The 23,047-nt window shown below is 47.1% G+C and overlaps 1 protein-coding gene across 1 annotated transcript in view; it reads left to right on the top strand.

Moving 5' to 3' along the window:
• The window catches only part of Ubn1 (ubinuclein 1), a 28,834-nt gene that overhangs the window by 781 nt on the left and 5,006 nt on the right, over positions 1 to 23,047 (top strand). Inside the window, exons 2-15 of the mRNA XM_090324580.1 lie at positions 3,380 to 3,667; positions 8,189 to 8,275; positions 8,935 to 9,030; positions 9,701 to 9,835; positions 10,477 to 10,580; positions 11,237 to 11,675; positions 16,964 to 17,034; positions 18,736 to 18,865; positions 19,019 to 19,137; positions 19,310 to 19,438; positions 19,579 to 19,722; positions 20,515 to 20,565; positions 20,674 to 20,716; positions 21,521 to 22,741. Of these exons, the coding sequence (XP_090180706.1) occupies positions 3,419 to 3,667; positions 8,189 to 8,275; positions 8,935 to 9,030; positions 9,701 to 9,835; positions 10,477 to 10,580; positions 11,237 to 11,675; positions 16,964 to 17,034; positions 18,736 to 18,865; positions 19,019 to 19,137; positions 19,310 to 19,438; positions 19,579 to 19,722; positions 20,515 to 20,565; positions 20,674 to 20,716; positions 21,521 to 22,741 (3,018 nt within the window). The 5' untranslated portion in view covers positions 3,380 to 3,418. The remainder of the gene's footprint in view (positions 1 to 3,379; positions 3,668 to 8,188; positions 8,276 to 8,934; positions 9,031 to 9,700; positions 9,836 to 10,476; positions 10,581 to 11,236; positions 11,676 to 16,963; positions 17,035 to 18,735; positions 18,866 to 19,018; positions 19,138 to 19,309; positions 19,439 to 19,578; positions 19,723 to 20,514; positions 20,566 to 20,673; positions 20,717 to 21,520; positions 22,742 to 23,047) is intronic.

The raw sequence follows: 23,047 nt of genomic DNA, 5'->3' as shown, positions 1-23,047 counted from the left end.
GTCGGGGTCGGGCTGAGCTCCTGGGTTGGTCTCAAGGTAGTTTTGACACTTTGAAAGAAGTTGTGACAGCCAGGGCACGGACGTCTGCCCTCTTCTCCACCAGCGAGCAAAGGAGCGAGCCGGTGTGGCGGGCGCCCAAACTTTGGAAGACCCAGGTAGAAGCCAGCGTTCTGCCGAGGGTCCCATTCCCAGGTAGGGACTCCGAGGAGTCCAAGGCCACGGTCTCAGCACAGAACCAGATTTTTCCTGGAGTCCCCTCCGGCCTGGACGGCTGGGAGGTCCACAAGCCCTCTACCCGCACCCCCGAGGCGTTGGACTGGCGGCGGAGGCTCTGGTGGTTCTGCTGCAGTCTTGTTATTTTTTTGTGTAGGTTTGTTCTTGTTTTTTTCGCTTTGGGGAACAGCTTCTCTAAAGTTCTGTAAATTAGTTGCAGGGACTGTCACGGAGCGTATGTATATGTTTAAAAGACAGACTCATCGACTAAAACATGTAAGAGTGTGGGAATTTGTTTAATAAGATCCCACACATGTCCCTAATTTAGAATTTCCCAGTTTTTGAGGAAATTAATCATATTGTAATGGTTTGGATTAAAAAGAAGAGAAAATCAAAACATGAATGGTAGCATTGCTCTTCACCTAGTTAGAGGCATTCTCATTAAAGTTAGGAAGTTGACAAGAAGATGCCTTGGAGATTGTAGCCAATCGATGATTTTTCAGAAGAGGAAGGACTGTGAATGATAGGACTATAGTTTGGGAGGGGGGAGAGGGGAGGGAATAAGCCAGGCACCATGGTTCCCACTTGTAATTCTAGCTATTCAGGAGGCTGAGATCTGAGGATCACAGTTCAAAGCCAGCCTGGACAAAGCAGTCAGTGAGACTCTTATCTCCAATTAACCACCAGAAAATAAGTAGCACTGTACATCAAGGGGTAGGATGGTTGCCTTGAGCTGAAGAGCTCAGGAACAGTGCTCAGGTCTAGAGTTCAAGTCCCACAATCAACCAAAAAAAAAGTAACAGGATTAATTACAAAATTAGCATTCAGCAGAAATGAGCTCATTTTTTTCCTGTTTCATCAATAACCAGTTGGAAACTCCAGTGGTTAAAAAAAAAGATATCTCGGGCTGGGAGTTTGGCCTAGTGGTAGAGTGCTTGCCTAGCATGCATGAGGACCCGGGTTCAATTCCTCAGTACCACATACATAGAAAAAAGCCAGAAGTGGTGCTGAGGCTCAAGTGGCAGAGCTCTAGCCTTGAGAAAGTCCAAGGACAGTGCTCAGGCCCTGAGCTCAAGCCCAGGACTGGCAAAAAAAAAAAAAAAAAAAAAAAGATATCTCTACAATAGCAAAAACATACATAGGCTGAGAGTTGATGGCTCCTGCAATTGTACCTACCCAGGAAGCTGTGATCTGAGGATCACAGTTCGAAGCCGGCCCAGGAATGAGTTAACTAGCAGAAAATCTGAAGTGGTGGTGTGGTGGCTCAAGGTGATGGAACACTACACCTGAGCAAAACCAGTTCAGGGACAGTCTAGGTCCTGAGTACAAGCACCATGACCAACCAGAAAAAGAAAATGTAGTTCTTGAGAATACAAAGGAGGCTTTTCTGTTTGTTTGCATAATGTATAATTAGCTAAGGTTTTTTTTGTTTTTTGTTTTTTGCCCGTGCTATGGCTTGAACTCAGGGCCATGGGCTTTCTCAAGGCTAACACTTTACCACTTGAACCACAGCACTACTGGCTTTTTCTATGTATGTGCTACCAAGGAATGGAACCCAGGGCTTTGTGCATGTTAGACAAGCACTTTACCTCTAGGCCACACTCACGGTCCTAGCTAAGTTTGTTTGGTTGGTTGGTTGGTTGGTTGGGCCTGGGCACTGTCTCTGAGCTCTTCAGCTCAGTGTTACCTCCCTGCCCCTGAGCCACAGAGCCACTTCTGTTTTTTCTAGTGGTTAATTGAAGATAAGAATCTCATGGTCTTTACTGCCTGGTCTAGTACCTTGGCTGGCTTTGAACCACAGTCCTCAGATCTCAGCCTCCTGAGTAGCTGAGTTTTTTAGAGAGGAGTATTTTTCTGTGGAACACAGAGGATAATACTAACTTATTAAAGTTTAACTTAAAACTGTAGATATTTTGAAGAAAACAAGCATTACTCACGTTTTTGCAATCTAAAAAAAAAAATCCTAATTTGACAAACCTTTAACATGGCACCATCCTAACATTAAAAAATTTCAAACAGGATACCAGTGGTTCACATCTATCATTCTAGTTACTCAGGGAGCTGGGATCTAAGGCTTGTACTTTGAAGCCAGCCCAGGCAAATCTGAAAGACTCTTATTTTCGGCTAACCAGCAAAAAGCCAGGACTTGAAGTATGGCTCAAGTTGTAGAATGCTAGCCTTGAGTAAAAAAATCCATGCAAGAGTGTGAGGCCCTGAGTTCAAGCTCTGGCATCAAAAACAATACAAAACAAAAAACCCCAAACCAAAAAGTTTCCAAAACAGTGCAACACTGGCTAAAGAGTCTCTTAAGTCATAGATTGAGTTATTTCAGATGGCTTTCCGAAATGGACCTTAGATACTGAGACATTATGCTACATGCCAAATTGGCAGGGAATGAAAGGCTATTTAATGATTGATGCTGGGAAAAGAACCTGTCTAAGTTCTTATTGGAAACCGGAGTTCCAGGCATAAGAGAAATGGGGAAGAGTATGGTTTTCACTGGGCAACTGTTGGCTTGTGACACAAATCGTGAGATTTGTGGTGATTCTTATGTAGTGATGAAAAATTTAGGGCCGGGAGTTTGGCCTAGTGGTAGAGTGCTTGCCTAGCATGCACAAAGACCCTGGTTCGATTTCTCAGTGCCACATACATAAAAAAAAAGCCGGTAGTGGTGCTGAGGCTCAAGTGGTGGAGCTCTAGCCTTGAGAAAGTCCAAAGATAGTACTCAGGCCCTGAGCTCAAGCCCAGTACTGGCAATATATATATATATATATATATATATATATATATATATACACATATTACTTAGAAAATGCAATGAATGGTGACTGAAATTTAGCAGTGGATTCCTGACAATGAAAAAAAATTTTTTTTTTTTGGCCAGTCCTGGGCGTGGGCTCAAGGCATGAGCACTGTCCTTGGGTTTTCTCAAGACTAGAGCTCTACCACTTGAGCCTTAGGACCCTTTCTGGCTTTTTTCTATGTATGTGGTACGGAGAAATCGAACCCAGGTTTTCGTGCATGCTAGGCAAGCACTCTACCGCTAGGCCAAACTCCCAGCCCCCTGCCAGTGAAATTTTTTGAAACTTAAATATGTATAATTGAGCAGGAAAGGTTTATTTTTATCACCTTGGTTTGACCTGGCCCTTCTTTTTGATATCAACAGAAGCCATGCAGTGACACCTGCTAAGACTGTTTGGTAGCCATGTCGGAGCCCCACAGGGTCCAGTTCACCTCTCTCCCAGGTTCTCTGAATCCTGCATTTTTGAAGAAGTCTCGAAAAGAGGACATCACCGGAGCAGAACAGCATCAGGACTGTGAGCCAGCTGCAGCAGCTGTTCGGATTACACTCACCCTCTTTGAGCCAGATCACAAGCGCTGCCCAGAGTTCTTCTACCCTGAGCTGGTAAAGAATATACGTGGGAAGGTGAAAGGCCTTCAACTTGGAGACAAGGTACTCTTCTTTGTCTACAGTCCCTCTGCAGGCCTATCATGAAGGAGTCAGCATGTGCATATGGGCACTTCTTCCTAACAGAGAAGTAAAGCTAGAGAGGCCCCTGCTGCCCCAAGATCCCTCATCCACAGCAAGCACAAGGCCAGCAGTTCTGCCACTGCATGTGAAGGGAGAACGTTCTTTCTAGAATCGCTTGGGCACTGTCCCTGAGCTCTTCAGCTCTAGGCTACCACTCTACCCCTTGAAGCACAGTGCCACTTCTGGTTTTCTGGTGGTTAATTGGAGATAAGAGTCTCACGGACTGCTGTGTCCGGGCTGGCTTTGAACTGTGATCTTCAGATCTCAGCCTCCTGAGTAGCTAGGATTACAGGCATGAGCCACCAGCTCCCAGCTGCCTCTTCTTTTTTTTTTTTTTATTTAAGTTGTTCATGGGGCTTGAACTCTGGGCCTGGGCATTATCCCTGAGCTCTTGAGCAAGGCTACAGACCGACCTACTCCTGGAGCCACAACCCCACTTCCAGTTTTGTATTGTTTTGTTTTAGTGATTCATTGGAGATAAGAGTCTCGTGTTCTTGGGGCCGGGAGTTTGGCCTAGTGGTTAAAGTGCTTGCCTAGCATGCATGAAGACCCGGGTTCAATTCCTCGGTACCACATACATAGAAAAAAGCCAGAAGTGGTGCTGAGGCTCAAGTGGTAGAGCTCTAGCCTTGAGAAAGTCCAAGGCCAGTGCTCAGGCCCTGAGCTCAAGCCCAGGACTGGCAAAAAAAAAAAAAAAAGAGTCTCGTGTTCTTTAGGTTTTTTTAGTGCCCAGGCTGGCTTTGAACTGCAATCTTCAGATCTCAGCCTCCTGAGTAGCTAGAATTACAGGTGTGAGCCACCACGCTGGGCTAAGTCTCACAGATTTTGTGCCCTGCATGGTTTTGTACTGTGATCCTTAGATATCAGCCTCCTGAGTAGCTAGGATTACAGGCATGAGCCACCAGCGCCTGGCTCTTTTTTTTTTGGCCTGTTCTGGAGTTTGAACTCAGGGCTTAGGCACTGTCCTTGGGCTTTCTTAAGAATAGTGCCCTACCACTTAAGCCACAGCATCACTTCTGGCTTTTTCTGTTTATGTAGTACTTAGGAATGGAATCCAATATTTCATGCATGCTAGGCAAGCACTCAACCATTAATCTATATTCCCAGCAATACTCCCCCCTCCCTTTTTTCCCCCCATAATTCACTTTTTTTTCTCTCCTATAATTCCCTATAATTCAGTTTAGTTTCCTAAATGATGTCCTTGTTTTCCTGGTAGATTTGTTTTTCAAAACACTAAGGAGTTCATATTTTCTTTTTTTTTGCCAGTCCTGGTCTTGAGCTCAGGGCCTGAGCACTGTCCTTGGACTTTCTCAAGGCTAGAGCTCTACCACTTGAGCCTCAGCACCACTTCCAGCTTTTTTCTATGTATGTGGTACCGAGGAATCGAACCCGGGTCTTCATGCATGCTAGGCAAGGACTCAACCACTGGGCCAAACTCCCGGCCCCTATGGTATTCTATTATAAGTAGATAATATAACCACTTAATTGTTTTGCTTTTTGAGAGGCAGTGGAACTAGGGTTTGATGGGAAGCATTTTGCCTTTTGCTTGGGCTGTCCTGGACCATGATCTTACTCACGCTTCCTAGTGTAACTAGCTGGAATGTCAGGTGCACACTACTGCACCTACTTTTTCCTGTAGTGAATGAGGTCTCATGATTTTTTAGAATTTTTATTTATTTACTTTTTTGCCTGGGTTGGCCTCAAACAATCTTCCTGATTGCAGCCTTCTGAGTAGCTAGGGGTAGCAGAGAGCCACTGTACCTGGCTTTATTTCAAAGATGGTGGATTTCCAATGGTAGTGATAGGAGGATAGAATAAAAGAGGAGTGTGTGTGTGTGTGTGTGTGTGTGTGTGATACTGGGGTTTAAACTCGGGGCCTTGAATTTGCAGGTCTGTTCTACCATTTGAACTGTGCTTATATCCCTTTTTTCTTTATTTTTTAAAATTTTTATTTATTTATTTATTTTTGCCAGTCCTGGGGCCTGAATTCAGGGCATGAACCCTGTCCTTGGACTTTCTCAAGGCTAGAGCTCTACCACTTGAGTCTCAGCACCACTTCCGGCTGTTTTTTTTTTTTTTTTTATGTATGTGGTACTGAGGAATTGAACCTGGGTCTTTGTGCATGCTAGGCAAGCACTCTACCACTAGGCCAAACTTCCGGCCCCTTTTTTCTTTTATTTTTAAATAGGGTCTTGTTTTTGCCAAGACTGGCCTTCTTCTTGAAGTCTTGCTATGTAATACAGGCTGGCCTATACTTCCCAGTTCTTCTTTCTCAGCCTCCCCAGGTCGTGGATTATGCCTGGCCAGGAGTGCTATGTTATAGGGTTTGTTTGGTGTACTCTGAAATCTTACACATAGCTCATGAGATACACTTTTATTAGTCTTATATAAGTCTCTTACTGCCAGGTACAGATGGCTCATGCCTATAAGAGATCTAAGATCTAAAAGATCTAAGGATTCTGGTTTAAAGCCAGCTGGGGTAGAAAAGTTCATGAGACTCTTCTCCAATTAACCACCAAAAAACTGCAACGAGAGCCTTCGCTTAAGTAGTAGAACACCAGCCTCAGTGAAAGAAAGCAAGCACCCAGGCACCCTGAGTTCAAGCTCTAGTACTAGCGCACACATACACAGAGTCTTACATTAAGATTCTTTGTGCAAGAGGCTTAAAGTCTAACTCTGGGAAATTTACTTGATGAGCAATAAATAATACAATTATATAATAATAACAAGCTTTGGGAGACTTCATGAAAATACTTGTAAGTATTGAGATTAGAGGACATGGGGGCGGGGATGGGGGAGAGTGGGCCCTTGAAGGCCCAAAGATAAGAATCCTTTGAATCTGGGTTTGACTTTGAGCATTGCAATTCAGAACACTTATCTAAACAGGAAAGCAGAGAGCATTTCTCAGTGGATTCTTTGCCTCAGAGCCACTAACCATGTTAGAAATCAGGCTATGGACCCCTTCTTCAAATGTTCTCAAGTACATGAGATCACTGAGTTACAAGGGGGAAACTAACATAGAACACAGTTCTGTAGACAATGAGTACCCTATATTTTACTTTCTCTGAAGGGCCATAGTGTCTAGTGCTGTGATGGCCCACTGTAAGTATTTGACCAAGTTTTGTTGAAGTTCATACTTTTTTTTTTTTTGCCAGTCCCAGGGCTTGAACTAAGGGCCTGGGCACTGTTCTTGAGCTTTCTCATGGCTAGTGCTCTACTACTTGAGCCACAGTACCACTTCTGACATTTTCTGTGTATGTGGCAACCAAGGACTTGAACCTAGGGCTTCATGAATACTAGGCAAGCACTCTACTGCTAAGCCAAGCTCCAACTGCAGAATTTTACTTTTAAACAATTAAGATAAATTTATATTTTATCTTTCCTGAAAAATAGTTTTTATTACAGACAGGGCCACGTCATCAGTGAGCATTCTGTGAACAAGACTATGGAGCTTCCTACTGTGGGTTGTGCTGGGGAGTGACCCCCAAGCCTTATGTTTGCTATGCTCCATGTCTTGATCTATGTCCCCCCCCTCTTTTTTTTTTTTGCTAGTCCCAGGGCTTGAACTCAGGGCCTAAGCCCTGTCCTTGGGTTTTCTCAAGGCTAAAGCTCTACCATTTCCAGCTTTTTCTATGTATGTAGTCCTGAGGAATCGAAATCAGGTCTTCATGCATGTTAGACAAGCACTCTACTACTAGGCCAAACTCCTGGCCATTTTTTTTGGCAGTCCTGGGGCTTGAACTCAGGGCCTTGGGCACTGTCCTTGGACACATTTTGCTAAAGGCTAGCACTCTGCTACTTGAGCCACAGTGCCACTTCTGACTTTTTCTTTGTATGTGGTACTCAGGAATTGAACCTAGGGCTTTGTGCATGCTAGGCAAGCACTCTACCACTAGGCTATGCTCTTGGGTACCTCTTCCACCCCCCTTTTTATTTTTGCTTTTAGCTTTTAGCTATTTTTTTAGAGTTAGGATCTTGTTGTATCTTTTTTCCTCTGCCTCCCTCCTCAGTTACATACCATTGTTACTAGTTTTATTTGCTAAGATAGGTGGGGAATGGGGTGGGGGAATCTCACTGACTTTTTCTGGACACAGCACTAAACCTCAGTTGTCCTGATCTCCACCTCTTGAGTTGCTGCAATTACAGGCTTTGAGCCATCATGCCTGGTCTAGGACTGTAGTAACTTTTTTTGAAATCCTTTTTTTTTTTGTCAGTCGCTGTGCTTGACCTCAAGGCCTGAGTGCTGTCCTTGGGCTTTCTCGAGACTAGAGCTCTACCACTTGAGCCAACAGCATCATTTCTGGCTTTTTCTAGGTGTGTGGTACCCAGGAATCGAACCCAGGTTTTTGTGCATGCTAGACAAACACTCTACCATTAGGCCAAACTCCCGGACCCTATGGTAACATTTTGTGACTTAATTTTTGTGGAATTCTCTTTTTACAGAAAAAAGATCTCTCAGATCCTTTCAATGATGAAGAAAAGGAAAGGCACAAAGTGGAAGCTCTGGCACGGAAATTTGAAGAAAAATATGTAAGATTTTTCCCTTGGGCAACAACACAACCTCATTAGGTGGGAGAAGTCTCCAGACATTTACATATGCCTCTGGTGGATTACCATGTAATCAGCTGTGGTTTGGCAAGAATGGTAGTGCTCAGAGGAAAGAGCATGCAAGTTGTTTAATAGATGACGATGCAAAAGTCTTTGCGTGGCAGCGGCAAATGAGCAAGCCTGCACCCAGCCTTAAAGGAAGTGTTTTTTTTGTTGTTGTTGTTGTTTTGTTTTGTTAGTCCTGGGCTTGGACTCAGGGCCTGAGCACTGTCCTTGGGTTTTCTCAAGGCTAACACTCTACCACTTGAGCCATAGCACCACTTCTGGCCTTTTTCCATGTATGTGGTACAGGAGAATCGAACCTGGGGTCTTGTGCATGCTAGGCAACCACTCAGCCAAACTCCTGGCCAAGGAAGTGTTTTGGTACAAAGCAAACCGAGCAATTCATTTTGGTGTCATTTTATACAAATACAAATCTGCCCTATTTTCAGAGATATTTAGGGAAGGAGGCCTGGGGTATATATGTAACTGTGTGACTGCGGTGTTTTACAGCATTTAATCTCTAGCTGATGTAGTTCACTCAGTCCAACATTTAATTCTATGTACTTATCAAAAAGCAACTGACTCCTTTCAAATTTCAGGGTGGAAAGAAACGTAGAAAAGACAGAATACAGGACTTGATTGATATGGGGTATGGTTATGATGAATCAGATTCCTTCATTGATAACTCTGAAGCGGTGAGTACTTAATGAAGGTTCACAATCAGAACTACTACACCTGGTTCCCACGGACAGTGGCTGGGGTGTGGTGGGAGGAGGGTGGGGCGGGCAGGGCAGTGTGTCTTTTTTTTTTTTTGGTGGTCGTGGGGCTTAGACTCTGAGCCTGGGTGCTGTCCCTGAGCTCTTCAGCTCAAGGCTACCGCCCTACCCCTTGAGACACAGTGCCACTTCCAGTTTTTCTAGTGGCTAATTGGAGATGAGTTTCATGGTCTTTAGTGGTCTTTAGTGCCCAGGCTGGCTTTGAACCTCAATCCTCAGATCTCAGCCTCTTAAGTTGCTAGGTAGATAGGCATGAGCAACCATGTCTGGCTTCTTTTTTCTTTGTTGTCTGGCAGGCCTGGGGCTTGAACTTAGTCCTTGGTGCTGTCCAAGCCTCTTTATGCTCAAGGCTGATCTTCTATTACTTGAGCCACAGTGCCATTTCCTGCTTTTTCTGAGTATGTTATTGAAGATAAGAGTCTCACAGACTTTACTGCCTTGGTTGGCTTTGAACTGCAATCTTTAGATCTCAGCCTCCTGAATAGCTAGAATTACAGGCACCCAGCAGTCTCATCTCTTGATGCGATACTTGGTGTTTTTGGACCATAGAATCAGAACTGGGACTGATGGTTTTGTTTTCACCCTTCAGTATGATGAGCTTGTTCCTGCTTCTTTGACTACGAAGTATGGAGGATTTTATATTAACTCCGGAACCCTGCAGTTCAGACAAGCATCAGAATCGGAGGATGACTTTATTAAAGAAAAGAAGAAAAAATCCCCAAAGGTTAGACCATGCTTGCTCTTGGATTTCAGAAATGCTCCTTTTGGTGTGACCCTCTGAGGTCGGTAGGTAACTCTTGAGACTATGTCATTTCTTGGAATGGCTCAAGAAGCTAGTGGAAAAGCAGAACTGTGCCAAAGTGACACAACATGGGATGCTAATCAGCCCTCAGTGTGTCCATATCATGGGACACCCCAGCATTGCAGCAGGGTTGTATCTTCAGGTGGTCTCAGACTGGGGAGGAGAGCCATGAAGGCATGGGTCTTACTTTGGCTCTCCTCTGCAGACTTGAGAGCTGTGACCCACTGAGAAGCAGCCAGCTCTCGGTTGAATCTACTTAAGGATCTGCCTAACACTGCCAGTAGTTTAAAATGAGCTGTAGAGCCCTCATCCAGCCCATCCAAAAGAGCAAGGTTCCAAGCTGAGAATGGCCGCCGTGGTCTCCATCCCTGGGTGTTTCCAGGAAGACATATTGGTGGGAATGCTATGGGTGTGTGATCTAGGCAGTGCTCCAAGAGCCTTTTTGTTCATGGATGTGAGCCAAGTGTCAGGCGGTGCCCTGGGCGGGGCAAGGCCAGTTCGTATAGTGCACTTGCTCCCTGACTCAGGGAGCCACGTAACTGTGCCTTGTCTTTAATTCTCAGAAGCGGAAGTTGAAGGAAGGTGGTGAGAAGATAAAGAAGAAGAAAAAAGATGACACTTATGACAAGGAGAAGAAATCGAAAAAGTCCAAGTTTTCCAAAGCCGGGTGAGAGGCAGCAGCTTTTGGTAGGATTAAGTCTGACCCGTGAGGGCAGGACACCCAGGAGCTGACTCGCCCTCCCCCCCAGCTTCAGAAGCGTCAGCAGGGCCGGACCCTCATCCTCGCTCTCACCTCCCACAGGGCCCTGATGGGCATAGGCAGCCGCTGTCATCTCTGTTCCCCTGTCAGTGTTGGCAGCTATTCCTGTCACTGTGATTGCCGGTGTTCCTTGCTCTCTTGGGGGCCTCTCTGGCCCAGTTCTTCCTCCGTCTCTACTGTCTGTCCTTGTCTTCTGTGGTCATGCCTCCTTCACTCCGTCTCCCCCTAGCTGCCTCAAGTTGCTGCTGTTCTCTGCTGCTCCTGCTTTCTCCTTGAAACACTTTGCTCGCCCTTTCCCTTTTTTGCAACCTTTTATTTCAGCCTGGCAGTTCTTAAAAACTCATCGGATATTTAGCTATATGACAGTATATTGCTAACCTATATTCACTCTCAAGCTTTGGTCCAGCAAGAACGAGCTCCATATGCCAAGAGGAGGGAGGAGAGATAACAGGGTGGACTGACTCAGGCTCTCCTGGAGACTGCCCTGGGAGCAGGGGTGAAGGCCTTTTGAGTAGCTCGTGGAGGGCCCTGTAGCAGAGTAACCATTTTCCTCTTGTTTGCAGCTTCACAGCCCTCAATGCCAGTAAGGAGAAGAAGAAGAAGAAGTATTCTGGGGCGTTAAGTGTTAAAGAGATGCTGAAGAAATTTCAGAAGGAGAAGGAAGCTCAGAAAAAGAGGGAGGAGGAGCATAAGCCTGTAGCTGTGTCTTTGTCAGAAGCTCATGGTCTTCGGGAATTGGAGAGTGCCTCTGACCCCTTGTTCTCGCTCTTTGGCTCCACTTCTGATAACGATTTGCTCCAGGCTGCCACTGCCATGGACTCACTGACTGATCTGGACTTAGAGCATCTGCTCAGTGAGTCCCCAGAAGGAAGTCCTTTCCAGGATGTGGATGATGGAAGCGACTCCCTTGGGGTGGGGCTGGAACAGGAATTCAGGCAGCCCTCTTCCCTCCCCGAAGGCCTGCCGGTACCCCTGGAGAAGCGTGTGAAGGAGCTGGCTCAGGTATGGTGATACCGTCTGGCTGGGCTTTCCTGAGAGCATTTGGGGCAGCTTGGCTTTGGTTTTTCACTGCATAGAGCTTGGTGCCCAGAGAAACTCTTAGTGAGTTGGCAGCGAAAGTACCAGTTCTTTCTAGGCACTCCTCTTAGCCCGAGTAAGGAAACAGCTTTCATTTTCAGACCTTTTTGGTTTCTTCACTTTGGGAAAAAGGATTTTTCTTGGGGAAATTTGGTTCTCTTTCTATTTTCTGCCTGTCATTTTCTTTCCTGTTCGGTGTCTTCCCTTTTGTACATTAGGTAAACACTGGTGTTGGCAGCAGGCAGCTGAGGCAGAGTCATCTTCTTAGCATTCTTTTGAAGATTTTGGGACACCACTGAAAATTGTAAATCTGAACGTGGCCATGTAGTGTGTGTATTGGCTGTCACTGGGTTTCTGTTGCTCCTTGTGCTGGTGCTGTTAATGATGGTGGTGATGCACGAGCATTGAACGTAACAGCAGGAGTGTTGTCCAGGCCCTTGAGCGGTGACCTGGTGTGGATCCCTAAACGTCGAGCTCCATCAGCGCAGCACTGACTCTAGCACCAACTATGAGCTTAGTGGATTTCACTAGTTATATTACCATTACCTTTTTTGGGTCAATCGTGGGGCTTGAACTCTGGGCCTTGACATTGTCCCTGAGCTCTTCAGCTACAACCTGAGCCACGGCACCACTTCTGGTTGTCTGGTGACTAATTGGAGATAAGAGTCTTGTAGACTTGAGTGGCTGGGCTGGCTTTGAATCAGAAGGCTCAGATCTCAGCCTCCTGAGTAGCTAGGATTACAGGCATGAACCAGGGATGCCCAGCTTACCATCACCTTTTAAAGAACAGCTTACACTGTGACTTGTACTGCATCTCTAGTCATTTATATGCAAAAGCTGCAAGTTTTGAAAAACCAGTGATTTTTGGGGGGGCGGGGGGCGGTCATAGGACTTGAACTTGGCCTGGGTGCTGTCCCTAAACTCTTTAGCTCACGGCTACCACTCTACCCCTGGGCCTAGGCACTGTCCCTGAGCTCTTCAGCTCAAAGCTACTGCCCTACCCTTGAGCCTACCCCACTTCCCATTTGCTAGAGGTTAATTGGAGATAAGAGTCTCAGGTCCTTTTGTGCCTGGGTTTGCTTTGAACCTGGATCCTCAGATCTCAGCCTCCTGAGAAGCTAGGATTACAGGCATGAGCCACCGTGCTCCCAGCTAAACCAGTGATTCTTACAGACTTTTTGGAAACATTGTTAGGTCTAATAACATCTATGTTTCAGGATAGGGTAAAATGTCAACCACTGCTACAGATGATCTTCTCATTTCTAGAAAATACTTGGGTAGCAGGAATGTAATACAGTGCCGCAGCCCGAACAACTCTGGATTATGTGTGAGAAGGCTTTCCTGGGAGGGTGTGCTTTTTTTTTTTTTTTTAAGGGAAGCACACCTTGAAAACCTTTCTTTCTTTCTTTCTTTCTTTCATTTATTTATTTATTTATTTATTTATTTATTTATTGATTGATTGATTGATTGCCAGTCCTGGGCTTGAGCTCAGGGCCTGAGCACCGTCCTTGGACTTTCTCAAGGCTAGAGCTCTACCTCTTGAGCCTCAGCACCACTTCCGGCTTTTTTTCTGTATGTGGTGCCGAGGAGTCGAACTCGGGTCTTCATGCATGCTAGGCAAGCACTTTAACCACTAGGCCAAACTCCCGGCCCTGGGTGTGCTTTTTCAAGCTGCCCCTCCCAAGTGTAGCAAATGGTGTTGAAGATGCCTAGATGGGGTAAGCCAGGTTGCTAGTGTGGGGCGGACCACCAGAGCAGTTAATATTCTGTGTGGAAGCAGCAGCTGGCACTGCTCCATGAGAGGTAGCATTAGGAACTGGAAAGCATGTGGGGAGTACCTCATCCCACCAGTCCAAGGACAATGGAAATTTGCCTTTCTCTTCTAGCCTTTGTGTTCATGTTTCTGTGCAGCTATGACTTTAATTGCTAATGTTTCCTTTTTTTCTTAATAAATATTATTATAAATTTCTGATTTCTTAATGGCTGCATTAGCAAAAAGGCTTATTTTAGAAAGCTAATGCTACTTCAGAAAGTCCTCAGATGCTTTGTTCTTGCCAGGGCTCTGCACTTGGGTACCTGTAGCCAGTCTGTGTGTGTATGATGCTTTGAACCCTCAGGCCTTGGTGAGAATATGTTGGGAAAGGAAGTTTTCCCAGAGAAGAATGCATTCTACACTGAAGCTTGCATATAATCCCAAAAGCCACGAGTGGATATTTATACCCTTCATAAGGAGTCCTGTCCTGGATCTTGAAATGGACATTGTTAAAATGAAACTTCGTGTATATCATCAGCTATGTTATATATTTCTCACTTTATTTTTCACTTTAATTTTAAATGGAGGCCATATGTACCACATGTCCTAAGAGAGGTGGCAGCTCTTCAGCTCAAGGCTACCACTCTACCCCTTCTGGCTTTTTCTCCATATGTGGTACCAAGGAATCGAACTCGGGTCTTTGTGCATGCTAAGCAAGCACTCTACCACTCTACTCCCAGTTCTAGGAAGTAACTTCTTTATGGAAACCAAAAGGAAATCTAGTGATTTAATGGACTTACCCTGCCATCTCTTAATGTGAATTGATTGTATCTTTGGTCTTGGGTGTTTGGATATATGGTTATAGAGATGCTGAGAAAGTTCAGATATGACACCCTTCAGGTACCGTATTGGTGTAGTTAGTTCAGTAGCAGCTCAGCTTGAGGCATATAGATAACCCACTCTAAACACAAAGGGATACTAATACTCAGAATAGAAATAAAATAGATGAGCCAGGCACTAGGGCTCATGCTTGTAGTTCTAGCTGCTCAGGAGGCTGAAATCTGAGGATCGCGGTTCAAAGCCAGGCAGGAACGTCCATGAAACTCTGATCTCCAATTAATTACCAGAAAACCAAAGTGGAGATATGGCTCAAAGTGGTAGAGCACCCCTTGAGTAAAAGGGCCCCATGACTGACCAGAAAAAAAAAAAGGAAGATGGAAGGGAGGGAGGGAGGAAGAAAGTCTCTTTGGGAACCTTTCATACTACGCTCCTATCAAGTTAAAACCTTCACACCACCAGAAATCCAGGGAGAAAGAGGTCTAAAGAATAAAGGTCCCAGGCTCTAGTGGCTCATGCCTGTAATCCTAGCTACTCAGGAGTCTGAAATCTGAGGATTGAGTTCAAAGCCAGCCTGAGCATGAAAATCCATGAGACTCTTATCTCCAATTAATCACCAAAAAACTGGAAGTGACATTGTGGCTCAATATGGTAGAGCAGTAGCCTTGAGCTGAAGACAGCTCAGAGATAGTGCCCAGGCACAGAGTTTAAAAAGAAAAAAAAAAAAAAAGATTACGGTGGGGGGGGAGGGGGATCCCAAAACATTTATCATTTATCTTATCTTGTTGTTGTTGTTGGTTGTGGGGCTTGAATTCAGGCTCTGGGCTCTGTTTCTGAGCTTTGGTTTTGGAACCACAGCTCCGCTTCCACTTTTTGCATGGTTAATTGTAGATAAGAGTCTCATAGACTTTCTTGCCGAGCCTGGCTTCCCACTGTGACCCTCAGATTCTCAGCCTCGAGTTGCTTTGATTACAGGCATTAGCCATGGATACCTGGCTAATTTCAGTATCTTTAAAGCACAAAGTGGAATTGCAGATGCTTCTGAAAGTATAAGAAATTGCATGTGCCTGCCTACCCTTCCCTTCCTCCCTCCCTTTTTCCTTCCATCCCTTTCTTTTTTGTTGTTGTTGTTGGTGGTGGTGGTGGTGGTCATAGGACTTGAACTCTGGGCCTGGGCCCTACCCTTGAGCCACAGCCCCACTTCCAGTTTTCTAGTAGTTAACTGGAGATAAGAGTCTCACAGACTTTTGTGCCCTGGCTGGCTTTGAACCTTGATCCTCAGATCTGAGTCTCTAGAGTAGCTAGGATTATAGGCGTGAGCCACTGTGCTGGGCTTTCTTCCATTTCTTTTTTGTCATACCTTTCATATGTGGCCTCTGGGTCATCCTCTAGCCCAGACATCTTTAGAAGCTTGAGGTTTGCATATCTTCTGCAAGCTGGTTGTAGTTGACTGTTTTTTGTTGTTTTGTTTTTGCCAGTCCCAGGGCTTGACCTCAGGGCCTGAGTACTGTCCCTGGGCTTTCTCGGGGCTAGTGTACGACCACTTGAGCCACAGTACTGCTTCTGGCTTTTTCTATGTATGTGGTACTAAGGAATTGAACCTGGATCTTTGTGCATGCTAGGCAAGTCCTCTTACCACTAGACTAAACTCCTGGCCCTATTGTTGTTGTTGTTGTTGCTTCTTTTCCTCTCTTTCTTTCTTGGCCAGTCCTGGGGCTTAAACTGAGGGCCTAGATTTGAACTTTTTTTGCTCAAGGCTAGCACTCTACTATTTGAACCATAGTACCACTTCTGCCTTTTTCTGTTTATGTTGTACCGAGGAATCAAACCCAGGGTTTCATGCATGCTAGGCAAGCACTCTACCACTAAGCCACATTTGTAGCTCAGTTGACTGGTATTAAGCTTTTTTTCTTTAGTGTGCCTTTGTACAGTGATGCCTGGTTATAATCACTCATACGGTGACATATATTAAACACCTTTTAGATGATAGACAGTTATTGTTGAGTAAGAGTTCCTTGTTACGTGAATAAACAATAGATTGGACAAAGGTTAACAACAGAATGAAATGTACTGTACCATAATGTTTGGATGCCAGCTAGCTGACCAGGTGAACAACTAGATTTAAGAGGGCCAAAGAGAAACTGTCCATATTGGCTAAGCAGGAAGCTATGGGTTCCAGCAGTCTTTGTTAGGAGAGTTTGTGCAATGTCCTAAGTAGATCATGAACTTTGCAAGGATGATAGTGCTGACGCTACAGGTTGTTGGGAGGATCAGAAGCCTTTTAAGTCGTGCAGGTTTGTTGAGGGTTGTTTCTCTGCTCTCAATGTATGGAAATCCTGGCTCATGGTGTAGTTGATAATGTGGACCCAGGAGCTGATGGAGCCGGCCTCTGCCTCAGGATGATTGGGCCTCTGTGTTAGCTTTCTGGTGTATGACTGCTGCTTTTGTTCTGGGGCTGCTCAGTCCACACATGCGGCCTTGTTTGGGGGCTGAGGAGAAGTGAGCATAAGTGATGGCGAGGACTTCATCAACAGGTGCTCTTATATCGTGATGACGATGTGGGTGAGCAGGAGGGATGCATGGGGAAGGGCACTAATGGCTGTTACTATCTGCTGTGAACCAGGCTGCCAGAGCTGCCGAGGGAGAGAGCAGACAGAAGTTCTTCACCCAGGATATGAATGGAATCCTGCTGGAGTAAGTATTGTTATTTGTTTGCATCGGCTGCTCTGGATTTGAGGGAGCAGAGTTGACTTCATCCAGGAGACAGCCTGGTGGACGCAAGCCTGCTCCACTTTGAGGTGTGCTTGTCAGCATCTCCTGCTTGTTCTCAGTCTTCTCCCAATGCCGGGGCACCTCACTACTCCCATCATGTTTCTCTCATAGACTGGACCTCCAAGGCCCTGCAGAATGAGACCTGGGACTCTAAACTGGATTCCTCAGCCCAGTCCTCCTGCATGTGTTACTTATATAGCCGTCATGTGTGGTTCAGAGCCAGGCGATGAAAGGCTGCTTGTCTAGGTGTAGGAATGTTCTAACAAATGGTCTCGCTCTAGCCAGGAGGGATTACACACTTGAGTCAGGTAGCATAGGTTGCCAAGAGCACTAAGGCTCATCAAGGAGCCCACTTGGGAATGTCAAATAAGACAGATCAGATACTAAAGAAGGAGTTTTCTGTTTATTCAGCTGAGGAACCTGGAGGGGTGAGAATTAACTTCATCTCCTAATCAAGTAGAAGTGTGGAAAATGATGTCGAGAAACGTTGTTGGAGAGTATTTTCTGCCTTCACCAAGGAGTTTATTTCTTTCCACTTTAAACCTTTTTTTGAGGATGGGGGGGCATATCAGTTGTGGAGCTTGAATCCAGGGCCTGGGTGCTGTCCCTCATCCCTGTCCTTCAAGACTAGTGCTTTACCACTTTGAGCCACAGCTCCACTCCCAGACTTTCTTCCAGGGCTAGCTTTGAATCCCAATCCTCAGATCTCAGTCTCCTAAGTAGCTAAGATTACTGTCATGAGCCACTGGCATCTGATTCACTTTGAAACTTACATTTATAAGATTTGCTATTCAGAGCCTGTTCTTGTAGACTCTGTTTTTGTTTTTATTGGTGGTGGTATGTGGGGTGTGTGTGTGTGTGTGGTGTGTGCATGCACATCCTAGGGCTTGAAATCAGGACACGGGTGTGGTCTCTGAGCTAATTTTACTGAAGGCTAGTGCTGTCCCACTTGAGCCACAGTTCTACTTCTAGCTTTTTGGTTTTTTATTGAGAGACAACCTGGCTTTGAACTGCAGTCCTCACATCTCAGCCTCCTGAGCAGGTAGGGTTACAAGTGCAAGCCACCAGCACCCAGCTTAGATTTTAATTTTTTAAATGTTTTTGTTAGTTGTGGGGCTGAACTCAAGGCCTGGGTGTTATCCCTGAGCTTTTGTGTTCAAGCCTAGTGCTCTACCACTTTGAGCCAACAGCACTGTCTCTGGTTGGTTTTTTGTTTTGTTTTGTTTTTTGTTTTGTTTTTTGGTGGCTAAGTGGAGATAAGAGACTCTTAGGCTTTTCTGCCCTGACTGGCGATTTTCAGATTTCAACCTCTTGAGTAGCTAGGATTATAGACGTGAGCTACTGGCACCGGCCTTTGACTCTGTTTTTTAACCTATGACTTGGTCCTGACCTTGACCTGAGAGTCTTGAAGTACTTTTCCCAGCTAAGTTGTCAAGTTAGAAGTGGTTCTTAATTGTTGAGTATTGAAGGTCTGTTGCCATGGCCACTTAGTTATACTGTGTGGCTTACAAGATGAGTCTGGGCCTGCTTTTGGCCTCTGGCTTTCCTCTGCACTATAGTGTAGCCTTGGAAGAGACAGACTGGCAGGTTGTAGGTTACTGACCACTCTCTTCTGTTCTTCAGCATAGAGGTGCAAACTCGGGAGCTGAGTAGCCAAACCCGTTCTGGAGTATATGCCTATCTTGCTTCATTCCTGCCCTGCAGCAAGGATGCTCTGCTCAAACGTGCCCGAAAGCTTCACCTCTGTGAGCAGGTAGGTGGCTTCATAGCTCAGCTGAGGCCTGGCTGCGCCTACATAAGGGCCGCCTATGCTGCTGAGCCACCTCCCTCTAATTACCCTTGGTGTGCCGTCCTTGGGGTGAGAGTGGTACATGATCCAGGCCTGTGCCCGTGCTGTTCTCTGCAGGGCGGGCGTCTGAAGGAGCCTCTCCAGAAGCTCAAGGAAGCCATTGGCAGGGCAATGCCTGAACAAGTGGCCAAGTACCAGGATGAATGCCAGGCTCACACTCAAGCCAAGGTGGCAAAGTACGTATGTTCAGTGCGCTTATGCATCCTGACCCCCTCTCCCTTCCCCCACCCCTTCTCTCCACACTTGTCAGTGTTCCTTTCACCTTGCAGTTAGAGTCCAGGGAGTGGTGTGGAGGGTAGGTAGGAAAGGGTGGATGGGAGGACTGAACTGCGTTCGTTCCCTCTTTAGGATGCTGGAAGAAGAGAAAGACAAGGAGCAGAGAGAACGAATTTGTTCTGATGACGAAGAAGATGAAGAAAAGGGGGGCAGGAGGATAATGGGGCCCCGAAAGAAATTCCAGTGGAATGATGAAATCAGGTGCGCCGAGTCTGGAACCTGGCCTCCTTGGAGGGTTTGTGGGGCTGGTGCCTGAGCATGTCCTTGTGTAACCAGAAATGCTTATGGGGCCGCTGCAAGCAGCATGTATAGCAAGAGTCTGACTTCCGCCTACTCCTCAGGGAGCTACTGTGCCAAGTGGTGAGGATCAAGCTAGAGAGCCATGATCTGGAGAGGAACAAGGCCCAGGCTTGGGAAGACTGTGTGAAGGCATTCCTGGATGCTGAGGTCAAGCCCCTGTGGCCTAAAGGCTGGATGCAGGCCAGGTGAGAGCTAGAGTGCCAGGGCATGTGGCCCACCAGATAGCAATCCAGTACTGCTTTTTAAAGCTGGACCGACATGGAGTCACTGTGGAGTTAAGTCAGATGTCACCTGAGTAAAACGGGAAGCATCCCGGGAGCCAACAGGGTCTCCTTGCTACAGGGAAGTTTTCTCTTTCTCAGTCTTTGTATTGTTTCACTTTGAGATTGGCTGTACTCCCCAAGATGTACTTAGCTGTTTAAGTGTCATGGCTTCTACTAGGGGCTGAAAGATGGCCTCATTTGGGGACTTATTCATGGTTCTTAAAAGGTTCATTTGCAAGTAGCAGGTCTGATGGCTTACTGGTTCTCTGTACCAGCCTTCTTTCCAGAAGTGACAGGTGTCACACAATGATGCCACCTGCGCTGGTCTCCATTGAACTTGAGCTTGATTCATTTATGGTTTAGACAAATCACACAGCCTCAGGATTTGTTGTTGTTTGCTTATAGGTTTATGTTTGAGTTTGGGAATGACACACTATGGGCCATTCTGTTTTCTCACAGCAACCAAGAAAGTGCAGCTGCCTTAGGGTGGCTTCATTCTAGAGGTCTGGCCAGAGTCACAGCCTTTATGGTAAAGCTTCCATAGCCTATTGGCTTTGGGGATAGCTTCTGGAGCCTCTTTAGACCCATGGAGTTGGGCCTACCGGTTAAAAAGATTGAAATAGGAATAGTGTACTGACTCTTCCAGGAAAAGTCTAGACGCAGAGTTGTGTTATCTAGGGGCAGATGCAGTGCTCAGAATTCTCTTCCTTTCAGGACTCTGTTTAAGGAGAGTCGACGAGGCCACGGACACTTAACGTCCATCCTGTGAGTATGTCGCTGTTTGTACCTGGGGCGGGGTGGGGGAACACGTTTGTTTTCGTCTCTCCATGTGAATCTCTGCTGAACCTTTTTTGTGTTTGTTCCTTTGAACAGGGCCAAGAAGAAAGTAATAGCCCCTTCTAAAATCAAGGTGAAGGTGAGTCAGCTGCTGGGTCCCATGCTAACTTTCCTATTCTCCTGGCAGCTCACTGAGCCTAGGGGAACAGCTCTTCAAATGTACTTGAACTTACACCAAGGCAGAGAGGCCTGAGTTGGGCACTTAGCTCGTAGCCTCACTCAGTTTTCCACCACCTTCCCTGTGGTCCTACTTCTGGTTGGTGGGGATCTGGGTCAGCAAGCCAAGGCAGGGGGAGTGGGAGGCTTGGAGCTGTGCAGGCTACACTCCTGTGGTAGTCCTCTTGTAAGGATAGAGACACTCTTGGCTAAGTACAGGTAGAAAAGCTACCTTAGGAGGGTGTGAGCCCCTCTAGATATAGAGAACATTGACAGTTGCCAAGATTTTACCAGGTCAAGCTGGTAAGAGCTAAGCTAAAGAGACCTCAAGAATCAGGTTATAAGTCAGTCCTCTATTCCTGTCCAGCTTCTCCAGTGTCTGAGAGATACAGGGGTGAAAGATAGATCCAGGGACCGAGATCGGCATTGAGGAAAGTCAAAGAGGAAAAGAAAGCTGATTAGAGGCCGTTCTCGGGTTGGTCCTATATGCTTTCAGCAGCAGAGCAGAGTTCCCCTCTGGGTGTATCATCAGCAAAGCATGCTAGGGGTGGCATAGCCCAGGCCATCCGTGTACACGCCACGCAGCACTGGAAGGGGAGATAGGCCACGTACCTGGCCTGCTCAGATCTGCAGTTGCAGTTCAAGTGGTTCTTGTGTTTTCCATCCTCGCAGTAGGCCAGTGCCAGCACCGTTGCACAGCTCTAAGCCGTGTGTCTGCTCTCTTTAGGACTCATCCACTAAGCCTGATAAAAAAGTTTCCATCTCATCAGGACAGATGGGCAGCTCTGCTGCTTTGCCCTTGGAACACCAGGGGGGAGGCCTGAGCATTGGGGCCGCCAGCAGAGAGCTCCCATTGCAGGTGTCTGGTAGCCTTGTGGACCCTGCTCCTGTCCATCTGGATGACTCATTGGATGAAGACTTGGCCCAGAATCCCGCCACCTCAGTGGAAGCTGTGGCCAAGGAGCTGGCCGTGCTTAGTGGCAGAGCATCTGGAGGCTCCGAGCTCACGCTGCCTGCGCCCTCCAGAACGCCAGCAGACAGAGGCTCCGGTGCTTTGTGCATGGAAGAGAAAAGGAACTTCGTGAAGTCCAATCCTTCTGCACCTTCCCCTGCCAGCTCTCTGCAGTCGCCGCTCAATTTTCTGGCTGAGCAGGCTCTAGCACTTGGGCAGTCCTCTCAGGAGAAAAAGCCAGAGAGTTCTGGCTACAAGGAGCTGTCCTGCCAACCTCCCCTTAGCAAGGGCCTGCCTGAAGCACACCAGGCCAAAGCGAAGCACCACAGCCTGCCACGGACGTCTCACGGATCCCAGGCAGCAGCTCCCATGCCCAGCCCCCAGCTCAAAGTCTTTCACGCAGGCACCCAGCCACAGAAAAGCTTCACTTCACCAGCGCCGTTTGTCAACAAGCTCCATGGCCCCAAGGCCTCCTCCCCGCAGTGTCACCGTTCTCTGCTGCAGCTGGTGAAGACAGCGGCCAAAGGCCAGGGTTTCCATCCCCCCACACCAGCCTCCTCAGGAGGCCCACCCTCCTCCAGCAGCAGCTCTCATAAAAGCCCCGCCTCCTCCTCCACTACCCTGAGCCATGCAGTGAAACCGCACCCAGCCATGTCAGCAGGGCCATCATACAAGAATAGCCCCTTTTCCAGCTCTGTCTCTAAACATGGGGCATCTTCCGGCAGTGCTTCCTCTGGAGCGGTGCCCACGCAGAGCTCTGGATCCGGGAGCCTACTCTCCGGCATGCAGCCTCCCTCCACAGGGCAGTCCGCCAACCGACCCATCCCAGGCTCAGCAGTGAAAAAGCCACCTGTGTCCCAGAAGCTGACCTTGGTGGCCCCTCCCGGTGGCCCAAATGGGGATTCCAGTGGTGGGACCCAGGGAGTGGCAAAGTTACTGACCTCGTCCCTGAAGCCCACTGCGGTTAGTAGCGTGACATCGTCTACCTCCCTGCCAGTGAGTATCTCGGGGGTCAGCCGCCCTGCTGCCAGGCCACCCTGGGCTGGGAATGTGGTCAGGAACTGAAGTTCAGGTGGGGACAGTGAGCTCAGTGAGGGGAGGAGGACCAAGCTCCTGCTCAGTCTCATCAGGATAGCTGACCATCTCCTCTGGAGGTGCGTGGAGCCCAAACCCAGAGAGCACCAGGCATGCAGGGTCTGCTAGGCGCAGATCCTGCCCTCCATGGTCCTGTGCATCCCTCCATGCCGAGGAAGCGCCATCCCCCACCTGTCAGGGGTCATGTGGAAGTACCCCGGCCGGGAG

Source organism: Megascapheus bottae, chromosome 36 (assembly GCF_031878675.1).
Source record: "Megascapheus bottae isolate mThoBot1 chromosome 36, mThoBot2.hap1, whole genome shotgun sequence".
NCBI classification, from domain to species: Eukaryota; Metazoa; Chordata; class Mammalia; order Rodentia; family Geomyidae; genus Megascapheus; species Megascapheus bottae.
The sequence above is the reverse complement of the archived record's forward strand: the minus strand, read 5'-3'. Positions and strand labels throughout refer to the sequence as shown.